Genomic DNA, 17,732 nt, shown 5'->3' with positions numbered 1-17,732 from the left:
GGGCTAAGAAAAACAGTTGTCCATTTACACATCAACAGATATGGAGCAAGTTTAAGGAAGAAGATAATCAAGATCTGAGTAGACGCATGCAAGACTTGTAGTCCATTCTGGAAACCAATTTTTATTCCATACGAGTTTCTACAAAAACACCAAAAGTCAATATGAAAATAAGCTTGAACAAAACTGTAGCATTAGCACTGAAGAACATCAGCACCATACATACGCTGTTTGAGCGGCCACAAGAACATTTCATTCTTTGTCAAATTGTCTTGGCAAGTGACCCAAACTAAAAGAACATATACGTTTGAGGTAAAATAAGGACACAGGAAAAACACTTATGAAAATAGATTGATGAAGCACTGAGGAGTCATCGACAATACATGATATGATGGCAAACGGCATTAAAATAAATACAGGATCATTAGCAGGAAATGATCTCTCTCTGTAACTCTGTCCATAATGCAGAGTTCAAAGAGTAAGAGGTGGTGGAAATCAAGTCATTCAATGTGATGGCAGACAGCAGGGCATATTTTGAGGGGACATGCTGTATCCCACATGCAGTGTTCTTTATGGAAAAGAAGTCAGCTACAGGATACTGCAGCTGTTCAGGACTGAACGAGTGTCCTGCAGGTCCTTTAAGACCGGTCCATTTGACATTCTCATACAACCACTGCTTGTACTGCCTCCTCAACACTCACCATTTCACCCTCCATCTCTACTTCCACCTGAGAGTTCACCACCTGCTGCCCATCAACTTCAGTCGTGGTCACGTGCACCACCTGGATCTGCACCCCGGCCCGCTTTAATCTCTCCACGTCCTCCTCACACATCTCCGCCACCCCTCCATCCTCCACCACAACTGTTGCAGTCTCCTCCATCTCCATCACATCCACAGGCTCCACTGTGACGTGTTCCACCTGGATTCCATCATCCAGCAGGACAGTTTCGCCTCCTTCTATGCTCTGCGTTGCGATGGCGAGTGCGGCAGAGTCGGTGATGACCAGTTCTTCCGATGACTTGTTGTCCTCAATGGAATGGACGTCTTTTAGGTGGGCCTTTAGTTCTTTTGGGTGGGTGAACCACATGTCACACATGGTGCAGTGGTTGGGCTTGACGCCTGTGTGGCTCACAAGATGGTCTTTGAACTGGTCCCAGCTGTTGAATACACTGCTGCAGACCTGATGGAGGAGAAAATAATAGGTCACATGGGAAGCATGGAGTCTATAAAACCTCAGTAAACAGTGACAAATGCCCATCTCAATATCCTGGACCCCGAGGTGAGGTCATCAATTATCTCATTTTGATACCAGCAGCCTAAAACCCAAAATATTCTATTTACTATTGTAAGACCAAATAAAAGCAAAATATTATTTGGAGAATTTGAAACCAACCAATCAAGTTTTACTTTAAAAATGTCTACAACAAATAATCAATTATTAAGTAGTTGCCCATTAATTTTCAATCTATCAAATAATCAAATCCTCGCAGCTCCACCCCATTCCTTTGTTTACTTGTAAATAGGGCTGAACGATTAATTGCATTTGCGATAATATCGCGATATGTTAAAACGCGATTTCCTAATCGCAAAGGCTGCGATTTGGTCACGTGACTCACGAGAGCAAATCAGTCCGCACTCCGTAGTCCGCAGAGAAAGCACGCTAACGGTACGCCGTACCTTGAGCAGATTTCTGTCATTCAAACAACTCTGAGTTGTAGTTTAAAACTTGTAAGGGTTTTATTCGGGCTCCAGTCCACACATGCAGTTAATGAATACAGGCACGCAGAACTGAATGCTCGGTTAGCAACGATTAGCTCTGATTAGCGGTTAGCTCCGGTTAGCTCCATTATAAAGATATGGAGCGGAGGAGACTGCCGCGGAGAGGGGTAACAACCAGACTCTGATAAATGACGTTCGGGGAGCTGTCACAGCAGCGTCGACGGCGTTTTCAACGGGTTTTATTAGTACAGTTAGCTAATCCCACGGCAACACCAGCATGCTACTACTAACGTAACGATAGCCTCTCTGAGTTAGTGCAGCGTCGTTGACGCTGTCATGCACACGCGCACCCAACTTCTGAGGGGGGAGGGGCTGGAGGCAGCTCCTCTCTGGGCGCTTGTTAAAGAAAATACACCGATGTATATATTTTACTTATTTAACTGTCTAGTAAAGTTCAAAGACAGTGTTTTAAAAATGCAATCCACAGGTTTACATATGTCTATGTAAATAATAATTAAATAATCTAAATACTACTAAGTGTTGTAAAGCCACATTTGTTTTATATATTTCTGCAATCTGCACTTTAGTGTGATTTATTTCTGACTTTCATATGAATGTTTCCACCAGGCTTGGTCAGTGCTCAATATACTACTGGGATTGAAGTAGTTAAATAAAAGAGTATTCATATACAATTCAGCATCACGACACTCCAAATTTCACCATCACATACAGGCCTGGCCCATTCCAGGAAAGAAAACAGCTTGTTTAATCTATCTAATCTTGTGAAGTTCATACTATACAATGATTTATTGCTAGTTTTTTTGACGAATACAGAAGACAAAAAGCTTATTAAAAATCTGCATATCGAATCGCAATCGGCAATATTTTTTTAAATAAACGCAATTAGATTATTTTCAAAAATCGTTCAGCCCTACTTGTAAACATTAATTGAAAGCTGTGATGCAAACTAGACTTTTAAAATACAGAAATCAATTATTCACCTGTCAAGCATATCTTGCCTATTGGGGATCAAGTTTACCAATACTCAGTATTGCAGATATTTAATTTCACATGCGTATAGATCCATTCTGACCACAATCTAACGCTATATGTAATTCCAATATAACTGAATACATACTCAATGCATCTGTCCACACAGAATGTCAAAAATTTTTTTTGTATACACTGCACTTGCAGGAGCTTTGATGGCCTTGATTCTGGACAAACTGTACCTGGCATTCATAGAGTTTCTTGCGTCCTTTCTTGGCTCCGGCCCCATTCTGACAGGCTGCCATATGGCACTTCAGTGTGCTGTTCCTTGCGAAATGCTCATGGCAATCTGGACACTCATACGGTTTTTCACCTACAGATAAAGGCAAGCATGTATTTTCAACGCTAGATGTCTAAGTCAATGATACATTACTATGACTGTACTAAATTAAGTAATTTGCAAACACAAAACCAGCTTCATTTTTCATACTCACCAGTGTGCTTCCGCAAGTGCTCCTTAAAGTGGCCGAAGTGGTCAAAGTGCTTTTTACAGTATTCACAAACATGCACTTTCTTCTGGGGTTTCTGGTTTCGAGACAGCTCTTCTGCATCAAAATGAAACGTGCTAATGTGCTGCTTCAAGGCGCCCTCCCGTGTGTAGGCTTTCCCGCAGTGGTTGCACACGTGGGGTTTGTCAAGCATGCCCAGGTGGGTTTTCAAGTGTTGTTTGAGGTGGTAGTACAACTTGAAGCTACGGTCACACTTGTTGCAGCGGAACATGTTGTCCACTTGGGAAATCTGGACCTCTACGACCTCGACATTTTCCAGCACCTTGGAGGCAGTCACCGTTTCCTCCTGATACACCACCTCCTGCCACGCACAAACACAGGCAAGGCAGGGTTGATCCTTTTACATCCATAACTCTTACTGTAAATATACAGTTTACCAATTAATAAACCAAAAAAATAAAGGCTTACAAAGGAAGGTCTGTACAAATACAATTCAATAAACCTCTTCTATTTCTCCCTTTCTAATGACCTGTAGCGTGGGTTCCCCTTGCTGATACTTGCTGGTTATGTCAGCAAGAAGAGCCAAAGCAGAGTCATCTGATGCCGCCTGAGCATTCTTTGCTGCATCCACCACCTCCTCCAGTCCAGACTCCTCCACCTTGATGGGCCCTTCCCCTATCACCTCAATCTCCACCTAGAGAACATTAAAAACATTCAGTCCTAACAATTACTGCGTGGACAAAGTCATCTGTGTGCACCTCATACAATAAGTAGAATGAATCTTAATGTCCACTGCTTTTCAAGGAACTAATATCTCTAGGAGTGTGACCATTATGAACATACTGACCTGATCCCCATCCACTGAAGGTAGGGTTTCTGTAATCACATTAGAGGTCTCCGCAATCTTCCTCTTTTTGCCTCTGCCCTTTGCTGTCAGCGAGGGATTCTCATTCATCCTACCGGAGAAGACAAGCTCTTGTTAAGAGGTAACAATGTTTAGATGAAGGAGTCCTGAGACAAATTCCTTTCTAGCTTCTAAAACATTTTGCCACTAAATTTGTACATGACATAATTTAAATATGGATAGTGACACAATTTAAGCTTCATCGGCCGTGATAGGTGACAGACCAAGGCTACCGTCAGCCCAAGTTAGGCCCTAGTTTGTGCGGTGTGTCCCGCACCGTTGCCATAAGACGGCCTTCGTCTGCATTTTTTGGGCCGCTATCGCTCACCGGAGCGCAAGGCTTGAAAAGGGTAGCGTGAAGAAAGCAAAGAAACGACTGTGAGAGTGCACACAAAGCTCCTTTCATTTTTCATCTCATCTGATCAATCCAATACACAGAAGCTGTCAAAATTTGCCAAAAATGACGTTTGAATGTTCCTTCTAAAAAAAAAAAAAACCACATAGGTTTGGAAGATTGGAATTACTATTTTTGCACATTATGTCCATTAGATTGCAAACGTACAACAAGATATAAATAACTACTTGTGTTGGTATATTTATTTTAAGAATAACAATCAAAACAATTAAATGAGCTCTACATACATACACATTACAAAATAAACAAATGTAATAAACTAATATCCTACACAGTGAAATTTAATATTATAAAGACCATAATACACCTCCCTCTCTCTGCACCGCTAAACAATTAGCCCCCTAGCAAGCTAGCTTACCAGCCTACCGACCGGCCTCTAAATTAGTAAAATATAAAAACTTAATGTTTAATTCACACGCTCTTGTCAGATCGTAGGAAAGCACATTGCTATCACCACATGAGTGACAACTTTGTTTGGCAAATTTTCTGTAACCAGTGTAGGATAAGGGCATGTTGTGTGGGTGGAATTAGCTAACGTTAGCTGACAAACGAGCAGCCGGCTCGGTCCCTCCACTCCCATCATAGGGAGAATTCTTTGCCGAGAGAACGGATGACCGGGAGATGGACAGTCTGGTTAGCCATCTCCCGGTGCCCGTTGTCTTAGAGTGAAGCAGAGGGACCGTAGGCTCCGTTCGGTTCTGCAGCTGTTGATTCGAGCAAACACCGTTTGTTTGTGGGTATCATAGCAACGTTTGTATCAGGTTTCCCCTTTTGAATGACAAATAGATCACCGCCGCCGCCTGCTGGTATGGAGAGTTATTTCCTCTCACGCAGGAGAAGAACATACGTGGTACTTGGTCGTGGGCTGTCTGTGCGGTGTGTTCCAGTGCTAATTGTTGGCCAAGACACAGGCAATCTGGGTCGACGCCACAGTCGGCCTTCATCACCACTAGCTCCTGGCCATCGGCTTGGTGTGTCAGGGCCTTAGGACTCACTTATTGTTGAGCGCCTTGATGGCTTCCTGCATCTGGAGGTATTCCGCAGCCTTCCAGACATCATGGGCCTCCTCTTCTCCAACTATCACTAGTGTTGCTGTGTAAGTGAACTCCATCAGCTGGCTAAAGGCTGCGTTACTCACTCCTGTCAGAGTAAGAAGAGGGAAGCAGTGGTGAGTAAAAGCTGTTTTACATATGATAGTAACAAACACAGAAAAACATTTGTTGCACAAAATTCTCAGCTGGAGATGTTTGGAACATCACAGTAATTTCAAAATTGATCCAGGAACTGCCTCTCTATTAGATGCGGTTAACAGACCGTTTGGGTAATAACCTTACATTTTGTTTTAATAAACTTGCAAATAAGAGGTTTACTTTATTTCCTACAACTGAAGAGCTGTCAGGCTACTTTTTATTACCAAAAATTAAATTATAACACAGAATACCTTCTATCTCCACCAGTGGCTCTTGGGTAAAATCCTGGAAGAACTTGTGGAAAAACTGACTGCATGCTGCCAACACTGCTTTATGGGCTCTGAATTGGTGTCCTGGAAGAGACAAGAGACATGAAAATAAGAGGTATTGTTTAGATAGTTCTACTAAGACATCATAAAGATGACCTATAACATATGCCTACTTACCATCCACAATCAAGGTAATGTCGGTGAACTGGTCCAGCTGTCGTTGTTCATTAAGTTTGTCCATCATGACTTTGTAATGCGCTGGGTACTCATTGCATCCTTCCACCTCCACCTCCACCTCAGCCGCCATTATTGACCTTATCCTTCTCTGCACAGAATGGAGGAAGATGGACATACAATTCTTAATTTAATTTGACACACAAAAAAATAGGTGTTTACCGTGTTTTTGTACATAATCATCGTGCCAAATGCCAAAACATTTGCCAAATTGTAATGATGATTACATATTGATAAGTGGGGGATACAGTTCGAAAAAATGTTTTATAATAGTAAAGAGGAGTTGTTACTTCAGCTCTAGGTGTATGCCTCATAATAGCAAGAGACACAAAACCTATTTTTGAATACCACGTTCACATCATTAGCTAAACAACTGGATCTCAAAATGTTGACCACTGCATCACTGAATTTGCCGTTTCAGTGCACAGCTGGCAGACCAGCATAAAAACAACGGGGGGAGAGTGTAATTCAATTGTATTAAGTTAAAGGAAATTATCTGAGGCTCAAAGCTGAAAATGGCTTTACAGGGCAACAACATTGCACAGAACCAACAGGACGAGGAAGTCAAGTTGAGGGCCCATGAGAACCACATAAATACCGGGCCCAATTAAACGTTACGTTAATGAAAAGTGTAACGTTACACAGAAACATTCTGCTGAAGTTTAAGAGTGTGCTCTGGCGTGCCACACGGGGAGACGTGCATGTTATTCAACCAATGACCCCACGCATGGTTTTTCATTTTGCTAACGTTAAAAGCTTTGCTAGTCCAGCTCCATGTTAGCTTAACGTTAACTAGCAAAAATACAATCCTGCCTCCAACAGAAGAACAAAGTATTTTTACATACCCGAGACATATAATCAACGCCGAACTTACCAGGACTAGATATACCAATGCAATCTTTTCGAAAGTGGAACACGAAGGAAATAAACATGGTACAACCCCAGAATGTCGCATGTAACGTTGACGGGCCTCCTAGCACGCTCGCCATTTCGCGTTTGACAATCAACATTACGTCATCAAACCGCGCATTAAAATACACTTTTCTCAGATATATTTCCTAATTATAACCGCTGAGGGTCAAAATACACGTTACAAACCATCGGTTTACATACCTCAAGTTTGGTTACGCTGCTTCAGAAAGTTGTTTTTCGGTAATATTTCCTTCGACGTATGTAGCGCTGTTCTACTCTCGTTGCTCCAAAAAGGGCGGTCGTTCAACCCTCGGGCCTCGGATTCCCAGAAACCCTTGCCAAGTCAAGGACGCCGAGGAGCGTTGCTTAGTGACAGTGGTGAGTGATGACAATTTAGATCTTCTTATCAACAACAACAAAAACTACTATGAACCAGGCAAACTAATAATTACCAAAACGGATAATAAAGGTAAATTCAGATGTACAGTTTTTTTCGATTGCTAAAAGACAGTGGTCATAATTGAAGCCACATTTGCAAAACGTTAACTACAGTCTGCCTTACCAACAGTCACCTGAACCAAACAGTTCACATCCACATCACCTGCTAAAACTCATTCCAAGTAAGACACCTCTTAACACACGTCTCAAAACAGGCTCAGTGCAGCCAAACACATCCTCACGAGACAACACACACTGGCTACGTTCAGACTGCAGGCCAAAGTGGCCCAAATCTATGGGGTTCCATTTGTGGGGTCAAGTGACCAGGTCAGGCTTCTTCAGAAGTAGTGTGAACACTCAAATCTAGCCCAGATCAGATTTTTTCAGATCAGATTCAGGCCACTTCCACATGTGGTCCTGAATCCGACCCAGATCTGATTTTTTTCAATGCAACCGCAGTGTGAACAGCCAAGGCGGATTTTATGTGACTTTTACCTCAAAAACCCTCGCTGCGGCCACTCTCCCCGCGGGGAGGGGCGGGGCCCCCTGCTTCCAGTGCGGCTGTTAACCGGGGAGGACTGTCCTCAGTGTTCCCCAACCACGCGTCGCATCGCCAGGGCGTGGATCGACTCACGTAAAAAGGTGATGTCGGCAAAAAAAATAAAATAAAAATAAATAAATAAAAGCGAAAATGCTGATTTCCTCCATAACCTCCCTAACTTTAGTGCAACAGCGTGCTGCGTCTGATGTCATTGTTAGTGTTCTTTTGCGCATGCGGGTCAGTTCAAAACCGCAAACAGTTCACACTGGAATCTGATATAGGCCACATTTTAAAAGGTAATGTGAACAGCCAAACAAAAAATCGGATCTGAGCAAAAAATCAGAATCAGGCATTAAGACTTGCGGTGTGAACGTAGCCACTGTCACTCAGAACACACTGAGAGTAAAAACACTATAGCATCAAACACCAATACAGAAATTACAAACTTTTAATCTTTACAGTTTGAATAATTCACTTCACAATAGTTTCTTTAAAGAAAAGAGTGAAATTCTTTCACGTGAACATTTTTATTTTTGTCATACCAGTTTTTTTTTTTTATGTAAACAAGAGGGAATGAAATTCAGCAGTTTGCTTCAATAGATATATCATTTTATTTTGTCTGTAGTAATTTATGTATTGGCTGGAAAAAAAGTTAAAAACTAAAGTACATAATAACAAAAAACATTGGATTTCCCATCTTGCCATGCACCTGCATCATCCATAAATACAAATGAATGTGGTGTTTCCATTGCTTCCACCTCCATTACTTTCTGAAAAACAGTAAGTCCACAGTTTTACTATAGTAAATGTAGTGTTTTTCACGTTTTTTATAGCTGTGTATGTAACTTCAGACATCTTACCTGGACCTTGCTGACCACAGCGACAACTGCAACCATGATTTAGGTGCCACCCTAATCCAGGGAAAACTGCGGGGCGAGAAAACATAAGGGCTGCTCTTTTACCTGTTTACTGTTTCTCTCGAACAGTAGTGTCATTGATTCATTCTTATTTGGTGTTTCTTTATTTTTTTTAAATATATCTTTCTGAGCTTTCCATATATACACAGTACTGTATAGTATGTGTTCACAAACAAGTCTTTTACTTGAAATTGCAATCAGCTGTGTTTGAAATGAACTAGACTGAAATCCATTGTGTTTTGAATGTGTGGTTAACAGTTTTGACAGCAGGGTGTTAGCATTTGAACAATGTGCTGTGAATCCACAGTGTTGTGCAGGTTGTGGTTAAAGTCATGGGATAAGTGTGTAGAGTTTTGAAAACTGTGTTCAAACAATGAAAAACGAACTAGAGTTTGGTTCACATGAACTGCTGCTGTGCAGACTGTAGAGTTCTGCACATGTAGCTCCAGTTGTGCCCACTTTTGTTTAGCACTCAAAAATAACTGTAATATACATTACATTATCTATTTATTTAATAGTAATAAGAATGGCAATGCATCCTTCCTATCAAAATAACCCCAAACATTTCCATAATGTGCCCTGTGAATGCAGAACAATTACATTCACTTCAAATAATGTATAATGTAGTGTCGGCCTATATGAGACCACAGTTTATGTAGGCCTATCCCTGTTAGTGGTAAGCATTGGTAGTATTGAGATATTTACCTAAACAAAGTGACCAAACCAGACTATTAAAATACAAGATAGATATTACAAAAAAGGTCCTGCATTCAAATATGACTTAGGAAGAGGCATTCATTTTAAGCTAAACATAGCTTAAAGTAGGGCCTATCATAACTAAGTTTGCTTTCGGTACTCAATACATGTCTCGGCATGTCTAACTTTATATACGGTTAAAATCCAGGGACATCAGATAATACAGAATTGTATTAATCCCAATATGTTTGTACCAAGGTAAAACAAATTAAAACTTGAAAAACATTTAGTGGGAGAGGTGCAAAGTACAAATGATGATGCAATAAATGAATGAATGTTTACAGTGTTCCAAATTATAGACAGTAGGAGTGAACTGTACAAACTGTACATAATGGTGCGTGTTTTTATCATATGTTACAAATTACAAGCACAGACATATTATGACAGGGTGCACCATACAGGTAGAGGATATGATATAATAAGAAAATGAGTTACAGTAACAGTAGTTTGAGTGGGATGCATATACTGTAGCATGGTGCATGATTCTAATTCTTGTCAGTTGCACCAAACTGAGAAGACAACACCCAAGTGTAAAATATCTCTAAGAATGTTTTATGCTGACATAGGTTTCTAAAATATTGCGCAACCTGTTTTATTTTGTGTTTTAGTGTAGTTTAGTGTTATCAATATATACTGTTATCAATTCATATCTCTTGAAACTTACTGATATGCATTGTTATATGCAGGCCAGTGTGCCCTGATAAAGAGCATTTCTCACAGTGCCAGACACTGTAAATGAGTAACACTGGGTCATAGAAAACTAGTCTGGCAGGTCAAAGTTCATTCTCTGATATATCAGCTGACACTACACCACAGTCATTGCATCTCAATGCAACGGATCAGGTGGTGTTTTTGGACACTGATCTCTCACTTGTGTATTCCGGCAGCAAGGTGCATTCCAAAATGTTAAAGCATGCCACCAAGTAAACTAACTTTGCTACACTTAGTGTCTCAAGTGTTCCTGGCAGAATTCCAGATATCAGCAAAAGTAGCAGGAGCTTTGTGTGTTCCAAATGTTTTTACTACTAGTTCCAAATGTTTTTACTACTTACCTAAATATTTAATTATGAAAACTTAAAGTGGTAAACCTTGTAGAGTTATACAGGGGGTGCAGGAAGACCTATGATACTTGGAAACCAAAGCCAACAACACTACAAAATACACCATAAAAATCACCATGGAGAAGAAGAAACACTTCTCTATGATTATAACAACGAGCTGCAAATATAGAATTTATTGCAGGGCGATTTTTTAAGATTGTCTATTGTGCAGGTGTTTCTTTTATTGTCCATCCCCTGTCAGATAGTTAGCCTACTTCTATTTACACTGTGTTTAAATGTATTTTTTATTGTTTGTTAAACCACAATGTCACTAACATTTGCTGTTCTAAACTTGCCTTGACCTGAACAATTAACAGTCCTCTTATTATCTCAAACTGCATGGCCCATATCTGCAGACAGACAATCTAACCTGCCAGATTGGATTTTGAGGCTGTTTAAAGCCTTAAAGTCTGTTTCTTTTTTAATAAACTGTAGCTGTCACATAGATTACTGTCCCTTTAATGCAGTGTTATGCAATAATTGCTTCATGACCTAACTCGAGGTACAAGTTAAACAATAATTAAACTGTCTCCAGAATAATCTGGCAAAGCGCCTGAAGCTGTAAATTAGCTTCAGCAGCTAATGGATTTTTATAGATTTTGTATGATGAAGCTACTGTCTTTTGTGGTTCTTCATTCCTCCTAAATATCTGCAATATGATCTTCATCATTTCATTTTCTAAGTTCCTCTTTTCTTATTAATTGTACTATTTTTGGCCTGCCCTTAACTATACATAACGTGCTCACTTGATCTCCCATGTTCAGTACTTTCCAATACCCTGTTAATATTGTCCTACTTTTACTGTCCATGTGTATCAAAGTGCCAGCAGGAATGCTTAAATCGTGTCACTTGTCCATATTGTCCTGCTGTGTTTGTGTGGACTCTGCAGAAACATATTGGAAACTGACCAGAGTCCCATCCTCTGTCCTTTTTCACTTCCCCTCTTTGCGCTGACAGTGAAAAACAGAATTGCACAATGTTCTACCATGTTATTGTAGACTCATAATACACCTCAATAATAAAGCCTGCTTAACACAATGTAATAGCATAAGGCCTACATTTGTTTTACAAAGCAAATGCATGCACTATCTCCAAGCTGTAAGTATTTTAACCGGCCATAATAAAGAGGCAAGTCTTTCTTCTCACACTATTCTCCTGAAGGAATTTGTCAAATTGCCAGTTGCTACAAAACTTTCATTAAAAGTGTTTGTATCCTGTCAACAAGGGTATTGCATGCACTGTGACTTTTTAACTTAAAAAAGTGTAGGCATCAGCATACAGCCACAGCTGGGGTTGAACTTTGTCCTACCTCCAGATAGAAAAACAACAGGCAGAGTATAAAAGGGGGGAGCAGTGGAGGAAGAGACTTGTTTTTGTTCAAGGAGTTCCAACAACGCAGAGCTGAGCACAGAGGACAGAACTTTTTAACCGAAGGGTAAGTGACTTATTACACTGCGTCAAATGACTTAAAATGCCACAAATACCCAGAAAGCAAAATGTATTTATTGGTGTTTCCTTCAACAGCTACAGTAAATAGATAAATACTGAGACACAGGGTATTGCACAATACCTTTCATTGTGTATGCTGCATATCAATGTACCATTTTCTATATGAAGTAACCTTGTCATTGCATTGGCATCACATACATAACCTTGGCATGTGGTAAAACCATAGACTGTATACAGTCTATGTGTAAAACATTGCAGACAGACATTTTAAACTTATGCTTTCAACACTCAAGCATGCATATTGTGCAACTGCATGCTGTTTCTTAGTAATTACTGTGTATCCACAAGCTTAAATTTGTATAGAAACAACATGAGCACAGATTTCGGAATCTTAAATAAACTGATTTGGTCACTCTCCCTTCTATAGCTTTATTCAGTCAGTTTGGGAGGATCCCTATTTGAAGAATGTAAAAATGATAACCCTTCTCTGATCCTATCACTTTTGTCTGCTGAGTTTGACCAATCTCTGATGTTCTCCCCTTCCCCTTTTCTCCTCTTTCACCCCCTTCCCCAACTTCTCCATTCCCCCACCACTCCCTTCTGTTTCTTTGCTCAGCAGATTGGAGTAGTGAGGAGGCACCACAGGGATGTGGGCGTGCCTCAGCCTACTCATCACTCTCTGCCTGCTCCATGGGGGCGGAGCAGAGAGTGACGGGGGTGGGCCTCGCTGTCAGCTACCTCCAGCCTGGAAGATAGGGGAGGTGGAGCCAATGAATCAGGCGATGGGCCAGGTGACGGTGCTGGCCCTTTTCCAGGCCAGCTGATTGTTCTGCTTAGTGCAGGCTTCCAGGTACCTTGAGATCTTGTTATGCACTTCTGTCTTTCAAGAAAAAACATGACTTTATATTGCATCACCACAGAAGTCCAAAAAACTATGGCAAAACATGGCATTCACACTGCTTTGTTAGTCAGGAAATGTTACGGTAATGGTATTAGATATTATTAAACTCGGATTTCCCTTTTCTGAGCAGAATGGATGACCTGCGCCAGAAGCTGGAGGGTCAGGGTCTGAAGGATGTGGTCTACATGGTCGTTAACCAGCAGGCGGAGCAAGCACGGCGCCTGCACACCATGCTGGCACAGAGACTGTCAGAGAACATCACACTCTACAAACAGGACGAGCAACAGCCTGATGTCTGGAAGACACTGAGCGGACAGAAAGATGACTTTCTCATTTATGACAGGTTTGTTACCTGTAGTGGATAGTTCATTCATATTTTGCAAAGGAAATCAAAAGCAAATATTTTTTTTCTTTTTTCTGATCCTCAAAATGTTTTTTTTATTTATTTATTTTTTTATCAATTTGCCATCAGGTGTGGCCGTCTCACCCACCACATTTCTCTTCCATACTCCATCATTGGACACGGCCATGTTGAGGGTGCGATCAAAGACACCTACTGCAAACGCATATGTGGGGACTGCACTCATGAGGTATAGACCACACATAACTGCAACAATATGCATTAAATTAAACACGCTTAAGTCCTCACATAGTATGTTGGGAACACATTTAATCAAAGATACAGTGATACACTAATACACTGACATCTCTTTTGGCTCTGTTGTCATTTCTCCTCTCCTCATTTTTTCCACAGAGCACTGAGACACCAGAAGGGTGCACAGAGAAAGCAGATGCACAGCCTGACGCAGACCCTACCCCAGCTGTAAAGGAAGACACTGGGCATGGTCACGGTCATGGTCATGGTCATGGTCATGGTCATGGTCACGGGCATGGTCACCACCACAGTCATCACCATGGGGTTAACCATGGTGTTCACCCCCGTGGCCATGATCACAACCATGGTCATCACCATGGAAGCCATGATGGTGCTGGCCAGCAAGGTGTTGGGCAACATAATTTAGATGTAGGCCAGACGCAGATGTCACAGGAGGCCCATCAAGTCCCTTTGAGGCCCTGAGTAAATGAAGCTAGGTGAAAGTCAAAGTACAGCTGACAGTGGAGAGCAGGCTCTGACAATGCAGCCTCTCCTAAAGCCAGCTGATGCTGACACTGACGCAGGCTGTTTGGCGATGCAGGGGGTGAGCAACTGGTCGGACTGTGACACTGTGATGAGGCGCTGCCCGCCTCCTGACTTTGACACGGGCCGAGAGGCGATACAGCCACTAATGTTGTGGAGACCTGACAGTGACGCTCGCCTCCTGCTGCCTGACAGCAGCCTCAGCCAGCCCAATGAGCCTGACCCCAAGGTGTGAGCTGAGGATGAGAGCAGCTGTAAGCTGGCTCTGATATCAGCCTCATATTAATACCAGAAACATCGGGGCCAAGCACTCTTTTTACCAACAAGTATTGCCCTGGGAGAGGGCAGAGCAGTCCCTGACAGCATGCATATCAGATAGATGAACGTGAGTCTGAGATCACACTGATGAAGATTAAATAAAGTAGATAAACACATCAAGCAAAACATGCATTGGCGGCTTGTTAACTTGGAACATTTGGCAACAGGTATGCAAATAATTTGACTAAGCCTTAAAGAATATATGACTTGTTTCACCTGTCTCCGCTTGTCTGTCAGTGGGTTGCTCTCATCCTTTCTCAGAAGTGTAGTTGTTATGTTCACAAATGACCTCCTCCATTTTGCTCTCTCCATCCTTTATGAAACCAGGCGCAGAAACTACGCTCTAGTGGCGTCTGTATGAAGTCAGGCAGGAGAGAGAGGAGAGGGTAGTTTAGGAACATGATAAATACTTTAAACATCTCAAAGTTCAGTATCTAAGGATATTTGAGGGAACAGAAAAAAAATTGATTATTAAAAATAGATAGATTCTTTAAATACTGCAAAAAAATAGGAAATTAGGCAGGGAGTTTAATAATTACCTGAAAGCACTGGCCCGCTACTGGGAAAAATAAGTCATAAAAAACATTTTAAAGCAAATTGAGTTTATCCCAGTGATGTGTTTATCTGTAGCACATGCTATTGATCATTGTTCTTGATTACATGTAACGGCAGTAACTACCATGAATTACTAATTTTTTTTACTTAAGTCAGCAAGCTTAAACATTTGGCAGGAGTATATTTTACCACATTTCAAATGTTGAATACTAGATGTTCCTGTATGTTTTCTTTGCATTTTCTGGATGTGCCTTGTAGGTTGCAAATTACACACATTTATACAAGGCTTGCTAAAAAAAAAATCATGACTCTATTATTTAGAAAAGGGCAGAGGGGAAATGAATGAAAGTGGAGCAATGAATGATGGTTGGAATACACTCAGTACTTAATGAAGGTTTCTGCGGGAAGATAACAATCACCTTGAAAATCTGATGCTTGTACAGAGAACTGTATTATGTTAAGGCTGTCAAACATGGAAACTGAGAGTTGAATACAAATGGTTGAGTTTCTTTTTGAGTTTGTGTGTGTTCTTGGTGAAGTTGGAACATAAAAGTTGACCATTACTGAATACTGACTTACGAATTTGCTGTGTAAAAAGAATTGCTGAGTCTGGGGGCAGGGGAGAGGGACTCGGCAACTATCCTGCACGTGCCTGGGAAGTTGGATGCGTGTTACTTCAACAAAAAAGAAGCAGTTATATTACCCACAATACTAGCATATTTATGATCTTCATAAAAGTCTGTAGCATGCATTAAAGTCCAGTAATACACATATCTTAAGCCTTTATGCCCATTATGCTGTTTTAACTAAAATATATTTTGGAGATTTAGGTAAAGAAAGGGTGCTATTAAGCTGTTCTGCCTGATATTTGTCAGTAGATGGCGATGAAGATCTACACTATAAACCACTACAACACTCTCAAAAGCTGGTGTTGTGTTTACTGATGAACTTGTCCTCCTTGCTGGCCTCATAGGCTTACCAGTTCTTTGACAGCTCCACCTACTTTTAACAGAGTGCCTCTTCACCTAAAATCATTAATTAAGTGGCTTTTCCATTCTGATGAATTACTCTTGCATGTTCAAGGATCATGTATATTAGCCCTCTTTCTATAGTTTCCTATGTACACATGTACCAACACATGCAATTTCAATTCCAGTGGTTCTAACTGGTTTTTCACCCACATGAGAAAAACGTGTATGCCACATGTTGAGTGCCAGCTTGAAATGTTTGCAAGAGTAGTCTACAGGGGATGAGAGTGAGCTCTCATCATTTCAGGAAATGCTTTCACTTAAAGGTCCTATGACATGCTGCTTTTTGGATGCTTTTAGACTTTAGTGGTCCCTTAATACTGTATCTGAAGTCTCTTTCCAGAAATTCAGCCTTGGTGTCGAATTACAGCCACTACGAGCCAGTCCCACAATGACCTTTCCTTAGGATGTGCCATTTATGTGTCTGTAGCTTTAAATGCTATTGAGGAGGAGAAAGGCAAGGTGGAGGGTGGGGGTGTGGCCTTGACCAACCGCCATGCTTCGCTCGTTTGCAAGCCATGATGTCTCATGGACGGGCCAAACTTCTCTGGGCGGGCAAAGCAGAGAAAGGGGAGGTAACCTTTCCCCTTATGATGTCATAAAGGGAAGATTCCAGATCGGCCCATCTGAGCTTTAATTTTCTCAAAGGCAGAGCAGGATACCCAGGGCTCGGTTTACACCTATCGTCATTTCTAGCCACTGTGGGACCATAGGCAGGCTAGGTTAAAAAACCTCATAAAGTGAAATTGTGATGCCATGGGACCTTTAAGTGTAACTAATTTAAAATGAACAATGAAAAAAATCCATTGTTTGGTCAGTTGTGATTTTTACATATTTTGGTTCCTCAACTATACAGCTGGTTTGTGACATATATGCATACGCATATTGTAGATTAATGATACACTTGTTAAATCTTTTTTTTGTATTGATAATATTGATGATAGACTGCAACAATAGAAATTAAAATAGAAAATGAAAGAAAATAGCTTTAATTCTATTTAAATAAAAAAACTGTCCATTTGGTTTGTGGGTTGTGTTTATTTTGTTTGTACCCTGTGCTCATTTTTCTATGCTAATACTTTGTATATAATGATGTGAACTTACAGCTTGAAACCTGTGAAATTGTGTTCAAGACCTTTTCTCAGTACAATGTATCTGAATTGCCTTTCTGACTGTGTATCTGAAAAGGTCAACAAGCAACCGGAGGTAATAAATGAGGCTGAGGTGGACTGCCTGTGTGGGTGTAATTGGGCTGAAGATCCAATACAGGGGAACAGTGACTTATGGGTAATTACCTGCAATGTCCTGAGACGAAGATCTGTGAGTAGCTGTCTCTCTGATTCAATCAGCCCCACACAGAGCAGCCTCTGTCTTAATTGTCCGATATGCTTTCCCCCGATGCACAACTGTTCCTGCAGCCGTTCCTCTCCACTTACTCCAGCAGCAAGAGA

At 41.1% G+C, this 17,732-nt stretch overlaps 2 protein-coding genes across 7 annotated transcripts; one reads left to right on the top strand and one right to left on the bottom strand.

Moving 5' to 3' along the window:
• Window positions 1–101: 101 nt before the first annotated feature.
• Window positions 102–7,472, bottom strand: znf131 (zinc finger protein 131). 3 transcript variants are annotated; one of them, XM_039802875.1, is made up of 9 exons: window positions 7,342–7,472; window positions 6,172–6,319; window positions 5,977–6,078; window positions 5,531–5,675; window positions 4,064–4,172; window positions 3,719–3,910; window positions 3,202–3,577; window positions 2,950–3,080; window positions 102–1,178 (listed from the first exon to the last, which is right to left on the bottom strand). In XM_039802875.1, exons 2-9 carry the CDS (start codon window positions 6,299–6,301, stop codon window positions 660–662), a joined length of 1,704 nt encoding a protein of 567 aa, XP_039658809.1. In that variant the 5' UTR covers window positions 6,302–6,319; window positions 7,342–7,472; the 3' UTR covers window positions 102–659. The 3 variants fall into 3 exon arrangements, with proteins under 3 accessions (XP_039658809.1, XP_039658807.1, XP_039658808.1); XM_039802873.1 differs by lacking the exon at window positions 7,342–7,472 and adding an exon at window positions 7,103–7,232; XM_039802874.1 differs by lacking the exon at window positions 7,342–7,472 and adding an exon at window positions 7,103–7,232 and having other exon boundaries at window positions 3,746–3,910.
• Window positions 7,473–12,217: 4,745 nt separating this feature from the next.
• On the top strand, window positions 12,218–15,821 carry LOC120560666 (selenoprotein P). 4 transcript variants are annotated; one of them, XM_039803386.1, is made up of 5 exons: window positions 12,218–12,327; window positions 12,961–13,191; window positions 13,373–13,585; window positions 13,715–13,832; window positions 13,997–14,620. In XM_039803386.1, the coding sequence occupies exons 2-5, from the start codon at window positions 12,989–12,991 to the stop codon at window positions 14,618–14,620; spliced, it is 1,158 nt and encodes a 385-aa protein (XP_039659320.1). In that variant the 5' UTR covers window positions 12,218–12,327; window positions 12,961–12,988. The 4 variants fall into 4 exon arrangements, with proteins under 4 accessions (XP_039659320.1, XP_039659322.1, XP_039659323.1 ...); XM_039803388.1 differs by having other exon boundaries at window positions 12,245–12,327; window positions 12,958–13,191; XM_039803389.1 differs by lacking the exon at window positions 12,218–12,327 and having other exon boundaries at window positions 12,989–13,191; window positions 13,997–15,821.
• Window positions 15,822–17,732: the final 1,911 nt, after the last annotated feature.

Source organism: Perca fluviatilis, chromosome 6 (assembly GCF_010015445.1).
Source record: "Perca fluviatilis chromosome 6, GENO_Pfluv_1.0, whole genome shotgun sequence".
In the NCBI taxonomy this organism is placed as follows: Eukaryota; Metazoa; Chordata; class Actinopteri; order Perciformes; family Percidae; genus Perca; species Perca fluviatilis.
Note: the sequence above shows the minus strand (reverse complement) of the source record. Positions and strands in the feature narration are given on the sequence as shown.

What these genes read in the sequence shown, in the direction of transcription:
- znf131 (XM_039802873.1), bottom strand. Translation starts at nt 7,183, where the DNA reads ATGCGACATTCTGGGGTTGTACCATGTTTATTTCCTTCGTGTTCCACT. An exon ending in CATTGGTATATCTAGTCCTG is followed by an intron (nt 6,320 to 7,102) that starts GTAAGTTCGGCG and finishes CATTCTGTGCAG; the next exon opens with AGAAGGATAAGGTCAATAAT. An exon ending in AGAAACTCTATGAATGCCAG is followed by an intron (nt 1,179 to 2,949) that starts GTACAGTTTGTC and finishes CTCCTCCATCAG; the next exon opens with GTCTGCAGCAGTGTATTCAA.